This window comes from Fringilla coelebs (genome assembly GCF_963513975.1).
Source record: "Fringilla coelebs genome assembly, chromosome: 4".
NCBI classification, from domain to species: domain Eukaryota; kingdom Metazoa; phylum Chordata; class Aves; order Passeriformes; family Fringillidae; genus Fringilla; species Fringilla coelebs.
Window position 1 is genome coordinate 53987516 of NC_140032.1, and position 16752 is coordinate 54004267.

Below are 16752 nucleotides of genomic sequence, written 5' to 3' on the forward strand. Positions count from 1 at the left end.
GCAGATGAGTAAAACTGTAATTTTGAATGCAATGTGTACAAAATGAAACAAAACCTGAGCACTTCACTTGAGTCTCATAATAAAAAAAAAAAAAAAAAAAAGCCCTTTTAAGGCTAAACACTCATCATACGAGGTGCAATACTCATGGACATCAGTTCCTGGAAGAGGAGTTTGCAGGCGTAGGGCATTCGAACCAAAGATATCTGGAAAGAGATTGCAAAAGTCCTGTGATAAACACTCATAAAGCATCAACTTCCACATCCTCTACACAAATAACTTCGTAGAGTTTTTGGCTTAAAAGCAAATCTGAAGTTATGCATGAAAGCATTTAAGGAGAATTGCTCACAGACAGTACCAAAGCAAGAAGGAAGCGGAGCCTGTCTGTAGGGGCTACACAGCAGCTCTCCAGAACACATTTTTAACATAACAATGCAGCCAAGGGATCTGATCCTAAACAAGAATCATTTAACAGAACGCGTGCACAGCAGAGTGTGCCTGAGGTGCATAAATGCAGGTAAGGTTTCCAGCACACATCACTCAGTAACCCCAGTGCCATTGTTCAGAGTTGCAGCAGTCAGTCCTTGGCACAAAAAGAAGCCTGTTCAAGGCTACTATTTTTATCTCTGCTACTGCTGTCCCTTGACACACTTCTGTAACCAAGCATGCACTGCAGAGCTTTTATTAAACAAAAAAACCCCACCAAAGTGCAGCACAAAAGACCTCCCGTGGGGACCCAGCTCTGCAAGCATAAATATCTTCATGGGACAGTCACAAGGGCGATGCCTCTAAATTCCTGTGATTCTGAGTTTTAGTTCTAAAAAACAAGCTCTCAAGCATTTAAAAGTCTCTGAAAACTCTGCACTGAGCAGCATTTCCTGCCAAGTGACAAGCCAACACTGTAAAATTAATAAGGAAGCATCCAAATTGACTACAACGCTATAAACACTTAAAACAGTTATGAAACTAAAATAGCAATTGTTCTGGTGCTTCTTTAAATATTTACTTCCCTATCCTCCTGCTTCACTCAAGTGGCATTTCCTCCTGCCCACAAGGAGGAACAATGGCTGATGAGAACCACACGCACCTGAGTTTTATTCCGGCACCCGCGGCATTCGTAGGTGTGAGTCCTCGTGTTTGCAATGGCCATGATTCCACAGAGGTTGCACACATGGACCTGGTATGGGTCTGAAGCTTCAAACAATCTTTCTCTCAAGAACTGGGCTGCTCCATGAGCAATCTGGCAATCTCGTTCCATTTCCCCAAAGCGAAGGCCACCATCACTAAAAGGAACAGAAAAAACCTTCAACTTTTGAGCTCACTGGCAAAATAATCAGTTCTTGTTGTTGGAACAAGTATCTGCATTGCAAGGCAGGAGGAAAGCAGGGCATTAATTTTCCTCTAACACCACAGAATAAAACTGTGAAAACAGTCATTAATAACTGCTGATGATCATTTCTACAGCTGGTGCCTGACGGCCACAGCACAACCATACGGCAAAATGAAGTGTACTATTAAGTCATCCTCCGCTTATCTGTCGTGGGTTTAACCTTGGCTGTCTGCCAGATGTCCACCAAACAGCTCTCTGGTCCCCACCATGTCAACAGGACATGGGGAGAAAGTAAGATGGAAAAGCTCATGAGTGAAGATAAAACCAGGGAGATTGCTTATCAATTACCACCACAGACAAAACAGACTCAGCATGGGGAAAATGAGATTATCACCCATTAAAAATGGAGTAGGATGATGAGAAACAAAACTAAAAAGTTCACCTCCCCAACCTTTTCCCAGGTTACTTCACTCCTTCATTCCCAACTCCTTCCTCTCCTCCCTGTGGTGACCGGGAGAATGGGGACTGCAGTCAGTACATCACAGCTGCTCTTGGCTGCTTCCTTCTCACAATTTTTTCCTGCTCCAGCATGTGGCCCCTTCCATGGGACAGTCCTTCACAAACTGTTCCAGCACGGGCCCTTCCTTCCCACGGGGTAGAATCCTTCAGGAACAGACTGCAGCAGCAGGGGTCCCCCACAGATCATACCTCCTACCAGGAGCCTGCTCCAGCATGGGCTTTCCACAGGCTGCAGGGCAGTTCCTGTTGCATTTCCTCACTCCTCTCTCACAGTTGGTGCACACCATTTTTTACCCTTTCTTAAATATATTCTCACAGAGGTGCTACCAGCACCATTGCTGGGCTCAGCTCCGGCCAGCACTGGGGCTGCCAGGACCAGCTGTAAGTGGCTGTGTCCTGCATGGGGCAAGCCCTGGTCCTTTCTCAGAGAGGCCACCCCAGCAGTACCTCCTGCTACCAAAACCTTGGCACCTGCACCCAATACAAGATCTTAAGCCAAACATGAAAAAATGGGTGGCTATTGGGGGTGAGCTAATTAAGCTGCAAAGCTGGAGCTTTGCAGGGCTAAAAGCTGGGCAGTAAAAGAAAACCCCACAAAGAAACGAACAGGATCTTACCGAGATCTGCCTTCCATGGGCTGTCTGTTAAGGATCTGGATTGGCCCTCGTGCACGAGAATGGATTTTGTCATCCACCATGTGCTTCAAGCGCTGGTAATAGGTAGGACCAATGAAGATCTGGGATGTGATTTTTCGACCAGTGAAACCATTGTAGAGGACCTGAAGAAGTCAATGTAAACCTTACTACCCATCAAAGGTGTATTAAAAAAATGACAGAGGATTGATACTTTGATTATACCTCATTTCCTCTTAGATGATAGCCATAATCTGATAAAAGGTTGGAAATCTTCTGCACGTTGACAGCATCGTTAAAAGGTGTAGCATCACCAATTTCTCCCTTGTTTGCAGACACCTACAGAGAAGAGATTTGGAAAAGTTTGTCAGGTTTCTGAAGGACTGGTTAGAACATATTTAGCTGTTTCAAACAGTTGTAAGTCTTAATACTGGAATTTGAGATTCCATGCCAATGGTAGTACCCTATCTCGCTGTGTTTATCTGCCACATATTTTAAAAAATACACACTATAAACAATTTTGCCTCTCCTTATTCTAGGTCAGGGGAAAATGTCTGGAACAAAAGCAACAGATGAGAGAGCACACTGTAGGTAGGACCTGACCTTCTGGATAAAATTTACAGGACTGTACATCTTCCCTAAGAAACCTCCTTTTGCTATCAAATAACTGGAGAACAATCATTTTTAAGTGAATTAACACCTACTACATAGTGTTTAACTTTACAAAAAAACCCCCAAAAACTCAAAGCATACCACAGTCCCCACCAAATTTTAACGCATATTGCTGAGACATGTAGTATAGAGACTGTTCTTACCTTGCCCTGAAGACACTCAATCAAGTGACCAATGGTCATTCGGGAAGGGATGGCATGGGGGTTGATAATGATATCAGGTGTGATGCCTTCACACGTGAAGGGCATATCCTAGAGCAGGAAAACACACAGTCAGTTCCTCCCAGAACATCATGTTTTGGAAAGTATGTGCCTGGATCCAAATTAAGTCTTTTAAAGAATTTAAAAGACATTGAAATATGTAAAAAGCAGCTGTGTCTCCTTCTAAAAATATTTTAGCTACATTTAAGTCAATATTGCACCTGAGTAGAGAATCCACAGACAATTCACTTAAGACAGTTAGAATGCTAAGATCATCACAGGTAAAATCTCTAGAAGAAGAAGAAAAAATAAATTACTACCTCCTGCCTGTACTGGATCCCACAGGTTCCTTTCTGACCGTGTCTGCTGGCAAATTTATCTCCAATTTGTGGAATTCTTACAGAACGTACCTGTAAGCCACAGGAAAATATGCAATTGGTAACTTAAATACAGACCAGAGATCATTACAGCAGAAAGCACAAGTGTCAGTGCTCACCCTAATCTTGCAGAATTTGTATCCTTCCTGGTTCAGGGTTACCATGACCTGGTCTACAATCCCAGTCTCACTGGTCCGCAGGAAGGTGCTGCAGTCTCTCTTGGTGAAGCGCCTGTTGGTGCTTTCCAGCTCATCTTCATTTTCTGGCAGTGTGACTGTTTTGCCAATGATGACATCATCCCCAGACACACGTACCCCAGGGGCTATCAAACCATCATCATCAAGTTTGTCATAGATTGCGTGTCTCATACCTTGGGGGAAGAAGGAATCAAAAAAGTAGACTCCCAAATTTTTCAACATACTGACTTCTTGATGTTCGTCAGTAATTCAACAAGTCTGCTTGCAGCTGCAGACAACTGCTAAAACATCTAATGTAAATATCACAACTGATACAGTAAATTCTATCAAATACCAAAATGAAGGCTAAATCAGTTCAACACTACCTTGCCCACAAAACCTTAATTTAAAACCACTGCTTTATCTTACCTTGGCAAGTTTCACGCGTAGGCTTCTCAAAAACTTCCTCTTGGTCGTACCCTTTCTTAGACTCCTGCTCTTTGTATGAGCGATAGAACACAGACCTGAAATGAAGTTATAAAGTCTTCTTCAGTGAAGCCAGCATTATTTTCCCCAGATTTCATTTTCACACATTATGGCTGCTGTTACTAATGACAACCAAATTCAAATAATGAGCGCATGCCACACAACCTTTCCTGTGATTTCCTGTTGATCTGACCTTCACTGAGGACAAAACAAAAACCAGGCCACCACACAGAGAATTTTCAGAGGGCATTATGATGGTCACTCTGCAGATACTGCCAAAGCGCCTAAGATAACAGGTTAATTTTTGATGAATTGCAAAGATTTTTGTATCTACTTGACACCACAGAAGTAGTTATTACTCCTAATGATTATTCACATCTTCAGCATATCATTCTCATATTACTTTCCTCCTTATGCATGCAATTTTGCAAACTTTTTAAGGCTTCTACTGCTATCTTGCAGTGCTACACTCAGTACAACTGAGCTGCAGTGAAAAGCTTTCAATTTAATACAAGGTTCTTTCTGGTGCTTTAAGAGTTTTTGTTTGCTGCCTCAGTTGCCAGCACACCAAAGTGCTTTCAGATACTATAATGCATGAAGTCACATCAGCCACCAGCTGTGCCAACAGCAGTTCCTTCTAAGGAGAGGAACATTCCAATCCTAACTGGTAGCAACTGTCTCACTAATAAAGACAAGACTATGCTAAAATGCTGGAACACTGTTCTGGTAACTGGCAAGACTTATATGAAAATACACCAGGGTAGAGTCCAAATGTTTTTTCATTAAACTGTGATACAAAGGACCCTAAACAGAATAAAGATCAAAATGGAAGATCAAGAAGACAAAGCGGGCAGTGAGGTTTCATTGTGTTTTGCTAAGATACACATGCACTGTTTTCATTGTGTTGCTCCCTCCATCCCCATTAAAAAAAAAAAAAAATTAAAATGCTTCTCAAGTTGGAAAGATTTGGAGAATGGCGTCTTCCAGCATAGAATGAACTTTTCTTCAGCCTCTGGACAACTCAGTATAGCTTTTTCTTTTAATTACAAGCAGTTAAAAAATTTAAAAATGTTACCTGAAAAAGCCTCTGTCAACAGCAGAACGGTTCATAATGACAGAGTCTTCCTGGTTATAGCCTGTGTATGATGCAATGGCTACAATCGAGTTGATACCTACAATATGCAGAGAAAATATTTTGAAAGAATGCACACATGCCCAGACAGACACTATTTTAACTCAAAGTAGGCTGTACTCTCTACAGTCAAGCTGTTCTGCCCTTTCTCAGATAAAATCTCTACATTCCACACACAAAAACATGCAGTATCAGCAAATTCAGCTCTGGGTAGAAAAGAGAGTCAAGAGTGACCCCTTGTGAAAAACCCATCAAACATCAACATGAAAATGTGTAAAAACACATTTAAAAACTGAAAAATCAGTTAGATTTTAGCAGGGTTTTTTGGGTAATGTAGTTTCAGCTGCAACACTACCAACAATTTTTTTGCAGTCTAGGCGTCCAGTTACAAGATAACACTTAACCTATACTTAAGAATAAATTGCACACATTCGCTAAGTGTTCAGATACTCTCCACACACCATTTGTGACATGTTTGAAACAAAGCAGAAGAGCAGTATTTTTGTCCCATGAACATGAACTGACAACACACCTGCCGGTAACTCTCTGAACCTCAAGTACTCCATGGAGCGTGTTGTTACCAGGGGCTTCTGGGGATAATACAGCACGTGTGCCAGGGTATCCATACGGACATGGAAGTTGGTGATGTAGACTCCCATAGCCTGCTTACCCATAGCAGACTGGTATGTGTTCCTGGGAGACTAGACAGACAAAGGGAAGACCAGTAATTATGGACATAAAGCTCCTTACACACACCCACATACACACCCCTGTGCGTTTTCTAGCAGCTTTAAAAGCAGGATGTCAGCAGAGGTGCACTGACCTGGTTGTGATCAGGGAAAGGGATAATAGATGCACACACTCCCAGGATCATGGATGGGTGAATCTCACAGTGTGTGTATGTTGAACAATACGCCACACCCTTCTCCTGCAAGTCATCTGGAGTCATTGCCAGCATCACAGTCTCTTCTTCCAGAGTGTCAATGTACTCTACTACACCACTGGCCACAAGATCCTGCCAACTGAACAACCAATAACTCAATTAACACCTAAAATGGGTCTCTCCAGCAGTGACAAGAACAAGGACTTCCCTGGCTTATTACTACTACCACCGTATCAGTGTGATTAAAAACCTGATTACCTGATGACCAGGCAGAGAAAGCATCTTTGTGCTGCACAAAGCTCTGAACATTCCTCTCTCCAACCGGAGGGAATGTGCACCTTCCAAGATGGAAAATGACACCTTCAGTTGAATTTCAGGAATGTCTCTCACCTGTAATTGTTATACTCTCGTTCCTTCAGTTGGTCAATGTGCCTTTTCTTCAGCAGCAACTTCTGTTTCTCCACAATCAAAAGGGGCCGACAAATTCTGCCTGCATCAGTGTAGATACGAATTTCTCGCTCACGAATATCTCTGATCATTGAGACCTGGGCAAGACAGCAGCACCTCATGAGTGCAAAGTCTCAGCTTGGAATCAGAACTACATAACACGAAACAGGATAACCAAATTCCCTAAAGCAAAGACCTTCCAGGCACTATCAGAAGCATATAACAAAGAGTAACACTCCTACAAACAGGAGCGTTTCAAAAGATTATTTTTGACTATTTTGTATTTCAACTAGATCCTCTTTAGAAACAAACACCCTCCCAATAAAACCAACCCCACAACCAGCAGCAAATACACAATCAAGCTAATAATAGTAATAATAATAATAACAATAATAATAACAATAATAACAATAACAATAATAATAATAATAGTATCAAGTGCACCAAATACAAAAACCTCCCCAAAACACCCACAAAACAAACCCAACAGGAAGTATATTCAGAAAGAGACTTGCAAATAATGCTACTTGAAACTTGCAAAGCAGTATCAAGGCATTATCCTCTCTCACCTAAAAGGACACACAAACTGTAGATGTAAAGATTTATACCTCTGATACAATGATGTCCATCTGACGACGAAGCTTCCTTAGCGTATTCATCAGCTGCTCTGGATCTTTGTGTATTCCTACCCAGCAGCCATTAACAAATATCTTGGTAGCACTAAAAGGGGAAACACAAATAATTAAAAATATCCCACCCCACCAAATAACTCTCAAACCCTTGAGGTGTTTTGTTTAAAGATTTTTATTACGTACTCAGCTATTGCTGCTGGAGATATTTCTTCTAAGTTTTCCATACTCCACTCTTCCAAGAATTCCAGAATTGGGGATGGCTGAGACCCCACAGAAATGTAAGCCATCAGGGCTAAATTCTTCACAAGTCCTACTGCATGGCCCTAGCAGAAACACACAGTTGCATTTTCAAATCAAGAAGATTCAGAATTTCAACTAAACTCCTCAAGGAACCAGACACAAAACATGCTTCCAACCACTGAGTTAGCTATAAATCCAAAATTTGTGTATTAAAAACATTTGCATTATTAAAGAAAGTGCAAGGGATCATCACAAGTGACACGGCTACAAAAGTGCATGGCTACTGTGAGGGAGAGGCAGTTAGTACACAAATCCTGCTTTCATTACCTCAGGGGTCTCAGCAGGGCAAACCATTCCCCACAGGGTGTTGTGCAGCTGCCGGGGCTTGGCCAGTTTTCCATCTCTCCCAATCGGAGAATTCAGGCGTCTCAGGTGGGAAAGTGTGGATGCAAAAGTCAGGCGGTTCAACACCTGCACGTAGGAAGGAGTTCAGTCAGTCAGAGCTTCTTAAACATGCTGCTGACAGGCATCATGGCACACTGGCACAAAGGATCAATGCCCTCTGGAAATGATGTGCTTAAAAAGAACTAAAACAGCTTTGATTTCTGTTAGCTACACTTTTTAGCTCAGCTCCACTAACCTCACACTACCCCTAGAATCTCAAGCTCCTAACTAGTGTAGTAGTGGCAGAAGTTCCCAGAGCATGCTTTTACCACAGCAATACCCTGGGCTAATAAAGTCAGTGCTCCTCATCATTTGCCATGGAATACAGAACTTTTGTATTAGAAGGTGTTACTCAAGCTTTTTTAACTGCCTGTGAAGCACTGGAAGTAACTAAAGAAATCCATCCTCCGAGATGATTCCCTGGGACTAAGAATTTACATAAAAGTAAAACAAAAAAAATCAAACAAAAAAATCTTTACAAGAGTTACACCAACTGTTTAGCAGTGAGTGCAACAGCCAAAGCAAACAAACCATGACCAAAAAAAACCCTAAACCACACACACTAATGAAGATCCAACTGTCTGGATCTGTTTGATCTATCTCACCTAAGGAAATTTCCTTTTAAGAATATTTCTGCTCAACATACAACATGCATGGCTGCTAAGCATTGTAAACTCTTCCATGAGAACAGTTTTACCATAAGAACTGTAAACCTGACAAAGCTCTTACTGTACCTGAGATACTCCTGCTCTGGCCTGATGAGCTTTCTTCTGGTCACCCCAGTTTCCAGTTGCCAATGAATATTTCAAACCATCTGAAATAATTCTTGTTTTAATTGCCAACTCCAAGTTGAAATCTTTCCCTCTGTCAATGAACTTTTGTGCATATATTCTCACTTCCTTCAGCAAATTCTTGAACATTCTGTAGAAGACAGACACCAAGAAATCTGATTAAACAGTGCATTTCAGCCTACTTTGGGTTATTTGAAAAAAAGTCACTGGCCTCCTGAAAAGAAGCAATTTGTAACCAGGGTGAGGGGGCAGAGGAGAATAAAGCAAATGCAACTGTTCGTAAACATGCACAAAATATGCTTCAAAACAAGTCAATGCTGGCCACCTACTGTTATAGGAAACTCAACCACTCCGTGAAAAAGTCATAATTAGACAGAAGCTGTGTTGCCCAAGACTGGCCCTCTGACACAATACAATTAGCCTGACTTAGAAGCACAGAGCTGGCAATGCCTCTACCATGAAAGAAAAACGTGCATATGATAGTTACCCTCTGAACAGGAAAGCCAAGAGTGGCCCAGCAAGATCCAGTCTTTTGTTGCCATAATGATCTCTGTCATCCAGCTCTCTTCTTCCCAGTGCCGCCAGCAACAGCCTATGAACCATATACCTAAGCAAATAAGACAGTTTGTGTTTTAAACTGACAGCAGGCATTCACAACAAAGATTACATGTTTTCATAAACAAGTCAGTGAACTCTTTCCTAAAAGCTGTGCATTCTAGATCTTTAGCATATGACTGCCCTAAAATAAACCTCTTCAGCACATTCTTTGAGGTGGATGACCTGCAGAAAGTTCAGGCTAAGGACAGGGAGAAGAAAATATTTACATCATGACAGTCATGCCTCTTCTGCTAAACATCTGCCCTGTACTGTAATATGGGCTCTGTTTAAGCACATGCAATCAGGTATAAAATCATAAGTCTCCTGATGCTACAGTTCATCTGCATGCCAGTAAAACAGTGATCAAGACAATGTACTACTGGTTTTAAAGAGTGGTTTACATTACATTCAGCTCACCAGTTCTTATCTAAATCTTACTTATCCACGTTATCCAGGCACCTGGATATCAAAAAGTCATTTAGCACTATCATATTTAACTGAAGATCCAAAATGTGTTTGAGGCTCATCTTTTTCCTAGTTTATCAAAATTTGCATTTTCTCAGCCTGAAAAATATACCAGTGCCCCAAGGTTTATCAGAGAGTATCCAGAAGACTGAGGTTAAAACAAATTTCCATTCAAGGCATTCTTCCAATCATATACATGAGTAAAAAATATCCATCTGTAGCTGTTAGACAGAATTCTGACATACCCTAGAAAATAGGCCTTTTTGGTTTCACAGAAGTCACTGACACCAACATGTGGGAGCATTTCTTTCTGCAAGACTTCTTTGGCATACTTGATTCTCTTTTCTTTGGTGACACCTGGCTTGGCACCTCTTGAGCCAATGAAGTTTAGGGCAACATTTTGCTCCTGAATGACAAATGCTTCATCCAGAGATGGTTTGACCTAAGGCAGAAAAATACAGCAAAATCCTGTAGCAATCAGTGCCTGCTGGGGCTGAAGGAAACTACACAGTAGTTTCTTAATGATTCTTTTCAGGATCTGCTAATTATTGATCCAGGTCTTTCTTGCACTAGAAAACAGCAATGAAGCATGCAGGAAGAACACAAAAAATAGTTTAAACTTCATAAAATAGTTGTCATTCAAGTTCATTCTAGGTCTGATGCTATTTCAGGTATAATCAAGATTTTACAGTTAAAGTCAACAACAGCAGGAGAAGACCCTAACTCTCCAAATATATATTAACTCTTAAAAAAATTTCCATTGTGCTCTGTCCCCTTAATGTACTCATTACAATAGATTCAGGCAGAGAACTTTCAACATTTCTAATACAGAACCCACAAAAAAAATACAACAGGAAAATGAACAACACTTCAAGCAATGACTGCCTGCACCGACACACCACCAAACATGAGAACAGGAAATAATTTCATATGTATTACCATTTCCATCATTTCTGGGTCTTCAAAATCATAGATGATGTGCTCTAGAATGTCCCTGTCAGACACAAAGCCAAGTGCACGGAAGACAATGATGATGGGCACCTCTTGTTTGATATATGGCAGAGTTGCTACAATGCGTTGACCGATGGCACTCTTCTTTGCACCCTGCAAAGATGGGGAAGAGCAGGGCTTAGGCTTAAATCATCCTGCTTTTCAATGAAAGTCTCTAAAATCATCCTGCCTTTCAGTAAAAGTCTCTCTCTGGATTTGGATGATACAACACAAGCGTATTTATTCAAGCACCACAGGAAAACACAGTTTCTCAGCAGGCCAACTAAGGAGCTACTCTGTAACCTTACTCCAGCAAAGAGTTTTTATTTTAAAAACATTTCAAGCTTTAGAAGCCTGTGAAAACTTGTAAGGCTTTTGCTGATACAAAGGAATATAAATACTACTTGTTCACCCATATGCATAATTTCTCTCCTTCAGTGCCAAGAGCAATCCTATCCACCGTCAGTGTTCCTGCTGTCAAGCTTAAACTCAGCTTTTCTAACCCACTGTGCAAGTAGCTGCTCCCCTTCTCCAGAAGGAAATGCTGTGGCATGCATAGGAAATCAGGAGTGAGAATACTGTAAAGCTTCTATTTAAGTTGCTCTTGGAAAACTTCAAAACATCAGTGCAATACTAAATGAGTACTGTCACCTTTTGCTTTAGAAATTACAAGTAGCACTTACTTCCCTCACAGATGGCACGATTAGATGTTAAGTATGAATTAATATGTGGTCTGCAAAATACATCTCAACACTAGCTTGGCCACCAGCAAAGAGAGGGTCCCTGCTCTTCTACCTATTCTTCATGAAAAAACAGGACACAGCTTGTCTGAATTTTCTAAAAACTCATGTATAGTAATTTAAAAATTATTTTTAGCCTTGCCCTAAAGCCTGCCACAAATTGAGTCTTTATTTCAATCCTCAAATTATTTATCATAAAGACAAGCACAACATATGACAAATTTTCATTTGCTTTTATCTTCTTTACAATTTAGCATCAGAATAAATTTCTTCTCAAAATCCCAAAAGCAAATGACACAAAGAGACAGGACAGTAACAAAACTACTAAATCAACCTCTGGGGTTGTTACTGCCTAGCCATACCTGTCCACCTCTGGCCAGCATGCTGACCCATATAGTACTTGTTGGTCGAGAGGAATTTTCCAGACAAGACCTACACTCTCCTGTGTAGGCATATTTTGAATCTTTCTTTGCAAACACATACACTGTGTTTGTAGCCATTTTCTCCTGAGCAATCAGAACCTGTGTGAGAAACAAGAGCACCAGTAAATAACTGACAAATGAGAATACTGAAAGTAACACTCACACGGTTTCTACTATTCCGTCAGGTGCCTCAACTTAAAGAGCACTGCACAGCATGAAGTCAATTGTATTTTAAAAATACAGATTTAAACAAAATATAAGCTAGTTAAGATGAAATAGTCAAAACAAGAGACTCAGGGAACTCTGTTGTCTTTTATTACATAACACACGTGCTGGCTGTGCTGAGACATTTTGCACACTGATAAAGAAAGCATTTCACTATCTGTTTTTCCAAGGCCAATGTGCTACATAGGCAAATTTAAATGCCAGCTCAACAATCAAAGCCAGAATTTTTTTCCCCCAAGAAGAAATATAAAATTCTAATTATTTTGCTGTGTTTGCCTAGGTTATCAGTTAGAAAATACTGTCAGTTTCCCTAGTGAGGCCCTAACAAGGTGTGGATTTTCTGAAGCTGCTTCCACAGCAATGGAGGCAAGAACCTCTTCTTAAAGAAAAATGCATCAAAAATACAGCAAAATGATCAGCAAAAATACAGCAAAATGCATCAAAAATACAGCTGTGAACAAGCTGGAGGACACTCCAAGTGAGGAATTGCCTCATTTCAGAATGTATGCTGCTCTGCAATACTGGAAAAGGAAATAAAAATATCTAGAGCACTTACTGGCAAATAGTTCACAAAATGCAAAGCAGTTCACAAAACCGAAGAAGGGAAGAACTGAAGATGGGAAACGTGCCTCAAAAAAGAAAAGGTGGCTTGTGAAAGCCCTTACAGATAACTAAAAGCCCATCTTTCTGCAAGATCAGGATCTCCCACAGTATCTCTGGTACACTGGAATAAGAGTGTTTATGCTCCTGGCAAAACATATGGGAACAAGTGACAGAACTTCCAGTGTCTGTAAAGATGGCTGTGCAAGGTATATCCCTTACCTTTTCTGATCCATTGATGATGAAGTAGCCACCAGGATCAAGTGGGCACTCGTTCAGCTCACAAAGATCACGGTCAGTTAAGCCATTCAGCAAACAGTACGTGGAACGCAGCATGATAGGAATTTTTCCTATAAAGGTTTTCTGATGCTGGGTCTGCAATTGGTCCTCTCCTTCTTTAATAACTGTTTTAGTTATATCCACATACAAGGGGGCAGAATACCTACAGAATAAAAACAGCACTGTGTCACCTGTCAGTTACTACTTTTCTGTACAACCCTGAGTAATGCACTCATGGGTGTATTAAGCATTATTACCAAATCACCATCTGCATTAAACAACTAGACATGGAAGTTTAAACAAAGCAGCAATTATTACATTTTCAAGGCACTACTATATTGAAAAAGGCTATGAATTAATAAGGCAGAGGCAGTTCTTCCTTGTGCTTATCCACCACAGAGTTGGCTCTTACGTAAGGTTTCTCAGTCTGGCTTCATTTGGCATCATAGGTGAGGGTGCTCCATCTCTTTCCCAATGTGTAGGTTTGGAGAGATAGATTTGTTCAAACTTCAACAGATACCGAGGCTGGAAAACAAAAATACATTTACTTGTAATGGAAGAAACATCTCTCCTATTAGCAACCAGAACTGCTACTGCAGAAGAACAGCCACTACCAATAAATGAAAACACAGCAAGCTGGGTAGCGCCGGTTCCTAGGAAGATTCTATAGGACAAGTAAACAAAGGAACACTTGAGTTTTTGGAAAACGTTCTGATTTTTAAAATGCTCAAAAGCTTCCTACAGCAGGAGGTGGCAGACCCTTGTTGGCAAATGCTTTGTAGGTCAAAAAAAATCTCAATCCTTACGTGAAGAAACACCTTTTCCTGGATTTGCAGCCACAGCTACACACAGCATCATTTCCCAAGTTCTCATGAAAGCAATCTTAAGAATATATTTACCATCATTCTTATCTCTGAGCATGGTTGCTAAACCCTCTCATGTGCTCTAAACTGCCTTCAAAATTTGCGACTGAGAAGCAGAGGGAGACAGAAACAAAAAAATCAAGTTTTTCCTGATATACACAGTTTCCTTAAATTAGTCCAGCATCCTCAAATGTGGTGAGAGATTGCCCACAAGTCACTCTGAAGGAAAAAGCAAGTTTTCTTTTTCTCATCTCTAAACCTATTCCTAAAAACTTGCATTAAATAAATGACAATAAGACACTAACCTCTGTGATTTGAGAAAGTAAAATACTAGCCTTTGGGCAAAAAGAAGCCCAGCACAAACCACGCTTGTGATCTGAACCATGACCAGGCACAGCACAAACATCAGCTGCAGAACAGCACAGGTAGAGAATTCTGCCATTATACACACAGAATAACAGAGGAAATACTAAGAATTACTAAGCTAAATGTTTATGAACTCTTTGTCTATCAAAGAAACCAAAAGACATCTCAGTTATTCTCTACAGGATAGTTGTTTGTCTGCAAAAAATGCAAAGGAACAAGAAAACCATATAACAAGTTCAATACTCTGGTGTCCTAAAGTTCTTTTAAATCCCTAGAGGGAAACAGCAAGGTAGTGACTGACAGCAAGGCAATGGCTCATCACCATTTGCACTTATGGAAGAGGAATCAAACTACACAAGGGACAGAGGTGAAAGCACCAGAGCCACTGCAGAAGGTGCACACTCATTGTAGAGGAGCCACCACAGGGTGAAGAATCGAGACAATCTGTACTCTTAGGAACATGGTGCCAAGGGAAGAACATGAACAGCAGCACCCTTTGAAAACCTGGACCTAACTTGAGCCTAACTTGAGTCAAAGCTAAGAGAGAAGTTTTTGGTCATAAGGCTTGCCATGGTAAAGCTGCTGAAAAATCTCACCAAAATCTCACCAAAACACAGCTTGCTCTTGGCTACCTGGCTGCTCTACTGAATCTCTGTCCGTGCAGTTTTGCAGAGGAACTGACAAGATGATCTGCAGCAGCCACTTGCTCCTGGTCACTTCTCAACTCATACAGCAGACCAGGGGTTGAATAAAACAAATGAAAAATGACTTTGAGTTGTAAAAACACATAATCTCTGCCAAGGTTCTCCACTTACTGGCTCTTCCACTTCTCCTGAGGCATGCTGGGCTTCAGCTTGCAAATCAATTGGTGGAGCATCTTCAACAATTCTCTGCACAGACATCTGAATAAACTCATCAAAGGAATCCAACTGCTGCCTGACTAAACCCTTTTCATCAAAATAGGAGCTTAAAAAAAAGAAAAAAGCAGGTTAATAAGAAATCTTAATTCATGCACTTCATACATCAATAAACTTAAGATATATTGATTACCAAAACTCCACAAGCCATGAAATATAGTGCAGAATGAAACACATTCACTTAACCCAAGGCATGGGTTTCAAATAGAGACGCTCCTCACAAATGTTAAATAATTCCCTCCTTGCCTGAAGACACAGACACTTTGGAGTGACAGACTTGCTGCCACCTCTTGGCTGAGCCATGACTGCATGCAAAAAAAGTGCCTCAAATTACCCTTAAATTGGAAAAGAAACGTTATGACAAACCTCACTCAAAGTGGCTTCAGCTCAAATTTTCAATAACACCTTATTACTTTGCTTAAATTACTTTGCTTAATAAATTTTCCAAGCTGCAGTAAACTAGGAGCATGCCCCCAAGCCCAAGTAATAGTACCGAGAACTTTTAGCTTGGATCCCCTCTGCTCCAGCCACACAGGTCCTGGACACTCATATTTTGCTAGAAAAAAACACCACCCAACTACTGATTTCCTAATGCCAGCATCAGCAGTGAGATTAGTGGGCAAAACCACGTGCTTGATATGGAACCAAAACCACCTCTTTCTTCACTGAAAAAACTCTGTGCTGGGGGTCAGCAGAACTTCTTAATCCTTGCCCACACCCCTTTGTTTCTCCTAAAAGCCCTCCTGCTCTGAACGAGCCGCAGCACAGAGCTCAGCATGACCAAGCCTGCAGCTCCCAGAACAAGCTGGATGTCACCTGCAAGGCCGAGAGCACCCGCGCTGAAGGGATAAGGACAGCGAGTCCAGCAGCTCACCTAATAACAATCCAGCAGGCTTCCTGCCACAGGTCGGGCGTGATTTCATCGTCGTCTTCATCATATTGCATATCTGTGGTGGAGCACAACGTGTGAGTTAGGCTCCGACCACCGCCGTGGTGGGACCGGCTGAGGGACCCTCCGGTACCCCGGGATAGGCCGCCGCATCCCCCCCATCTCCCGGCTCCCGCGGGCCCCAGCGGCACCCCTGGCCGGGACGGGCGGGACAAAAAGGCCAGGAGAAGGAGAAGGAAAACCCCTCACCTTCGTCCGCGTCGTACATGGTGGCGGCTGGCGGGGCGGCAGCGGCGGCCGAGCGAGAGGCGAGCGGGGCGAGCGGGAGCGCGGGGCAGCACGGGAGAGCGGCGGCGGCGGCACGGCGGCTGCGCGGCCCGCTACGTCACGCTCGCGTCTCCCGCCAGGCGTCCGCGCGCTGCGTGACGTCAGGCGCGTGCG

General features: G+C 41.8%; 1 protein-coding gene across 1 annotated transcript; it reads right to left on the bottom strand.

Annotated features, from left to right (window-relative positions):
- Positions 1–78: 78 nt before the first annotated feature.
- Positions 79–16678, bottom strand: POLR2B (RNA polymerase II subunit B). Its single transcript, XM_084205218.1, has 25 exons — positions 16561–16678; positions 16297–16369; positions 15321–15471; positions 13689–13801; positions 13220–13439; positions 12113–12271; positions 10960–11124; positions 10266–10462; positions 9446–9565; positions 8902–9088; positions 8051–8194; positions 7667–7806; positions 7460–7571; positions 6795–6949; positions 6345–6543; positions 6054–6222; positions 5465–5561; positions 4333–4427; positions 3847–4097; positions 3671–3760; positions 3294–3401; positions 2704–2817; positions 2464–2624; positions 1085–1280; positions 79–203 (listed from the first exon to the last, which is right to left on the bottom strand). Exons 1-25 carry the CDS (start codon positions 16577–16579, stop codon positions 114–116), a joined length of 3525 nt encoding a protein of 1174 aa, XP_084061344.1. The 5' UTR covers positions 16580–16678; the 3' UTR covers positions 79–113.
- Positions 16679–16752: the final 74 nt, after the last annotated feature.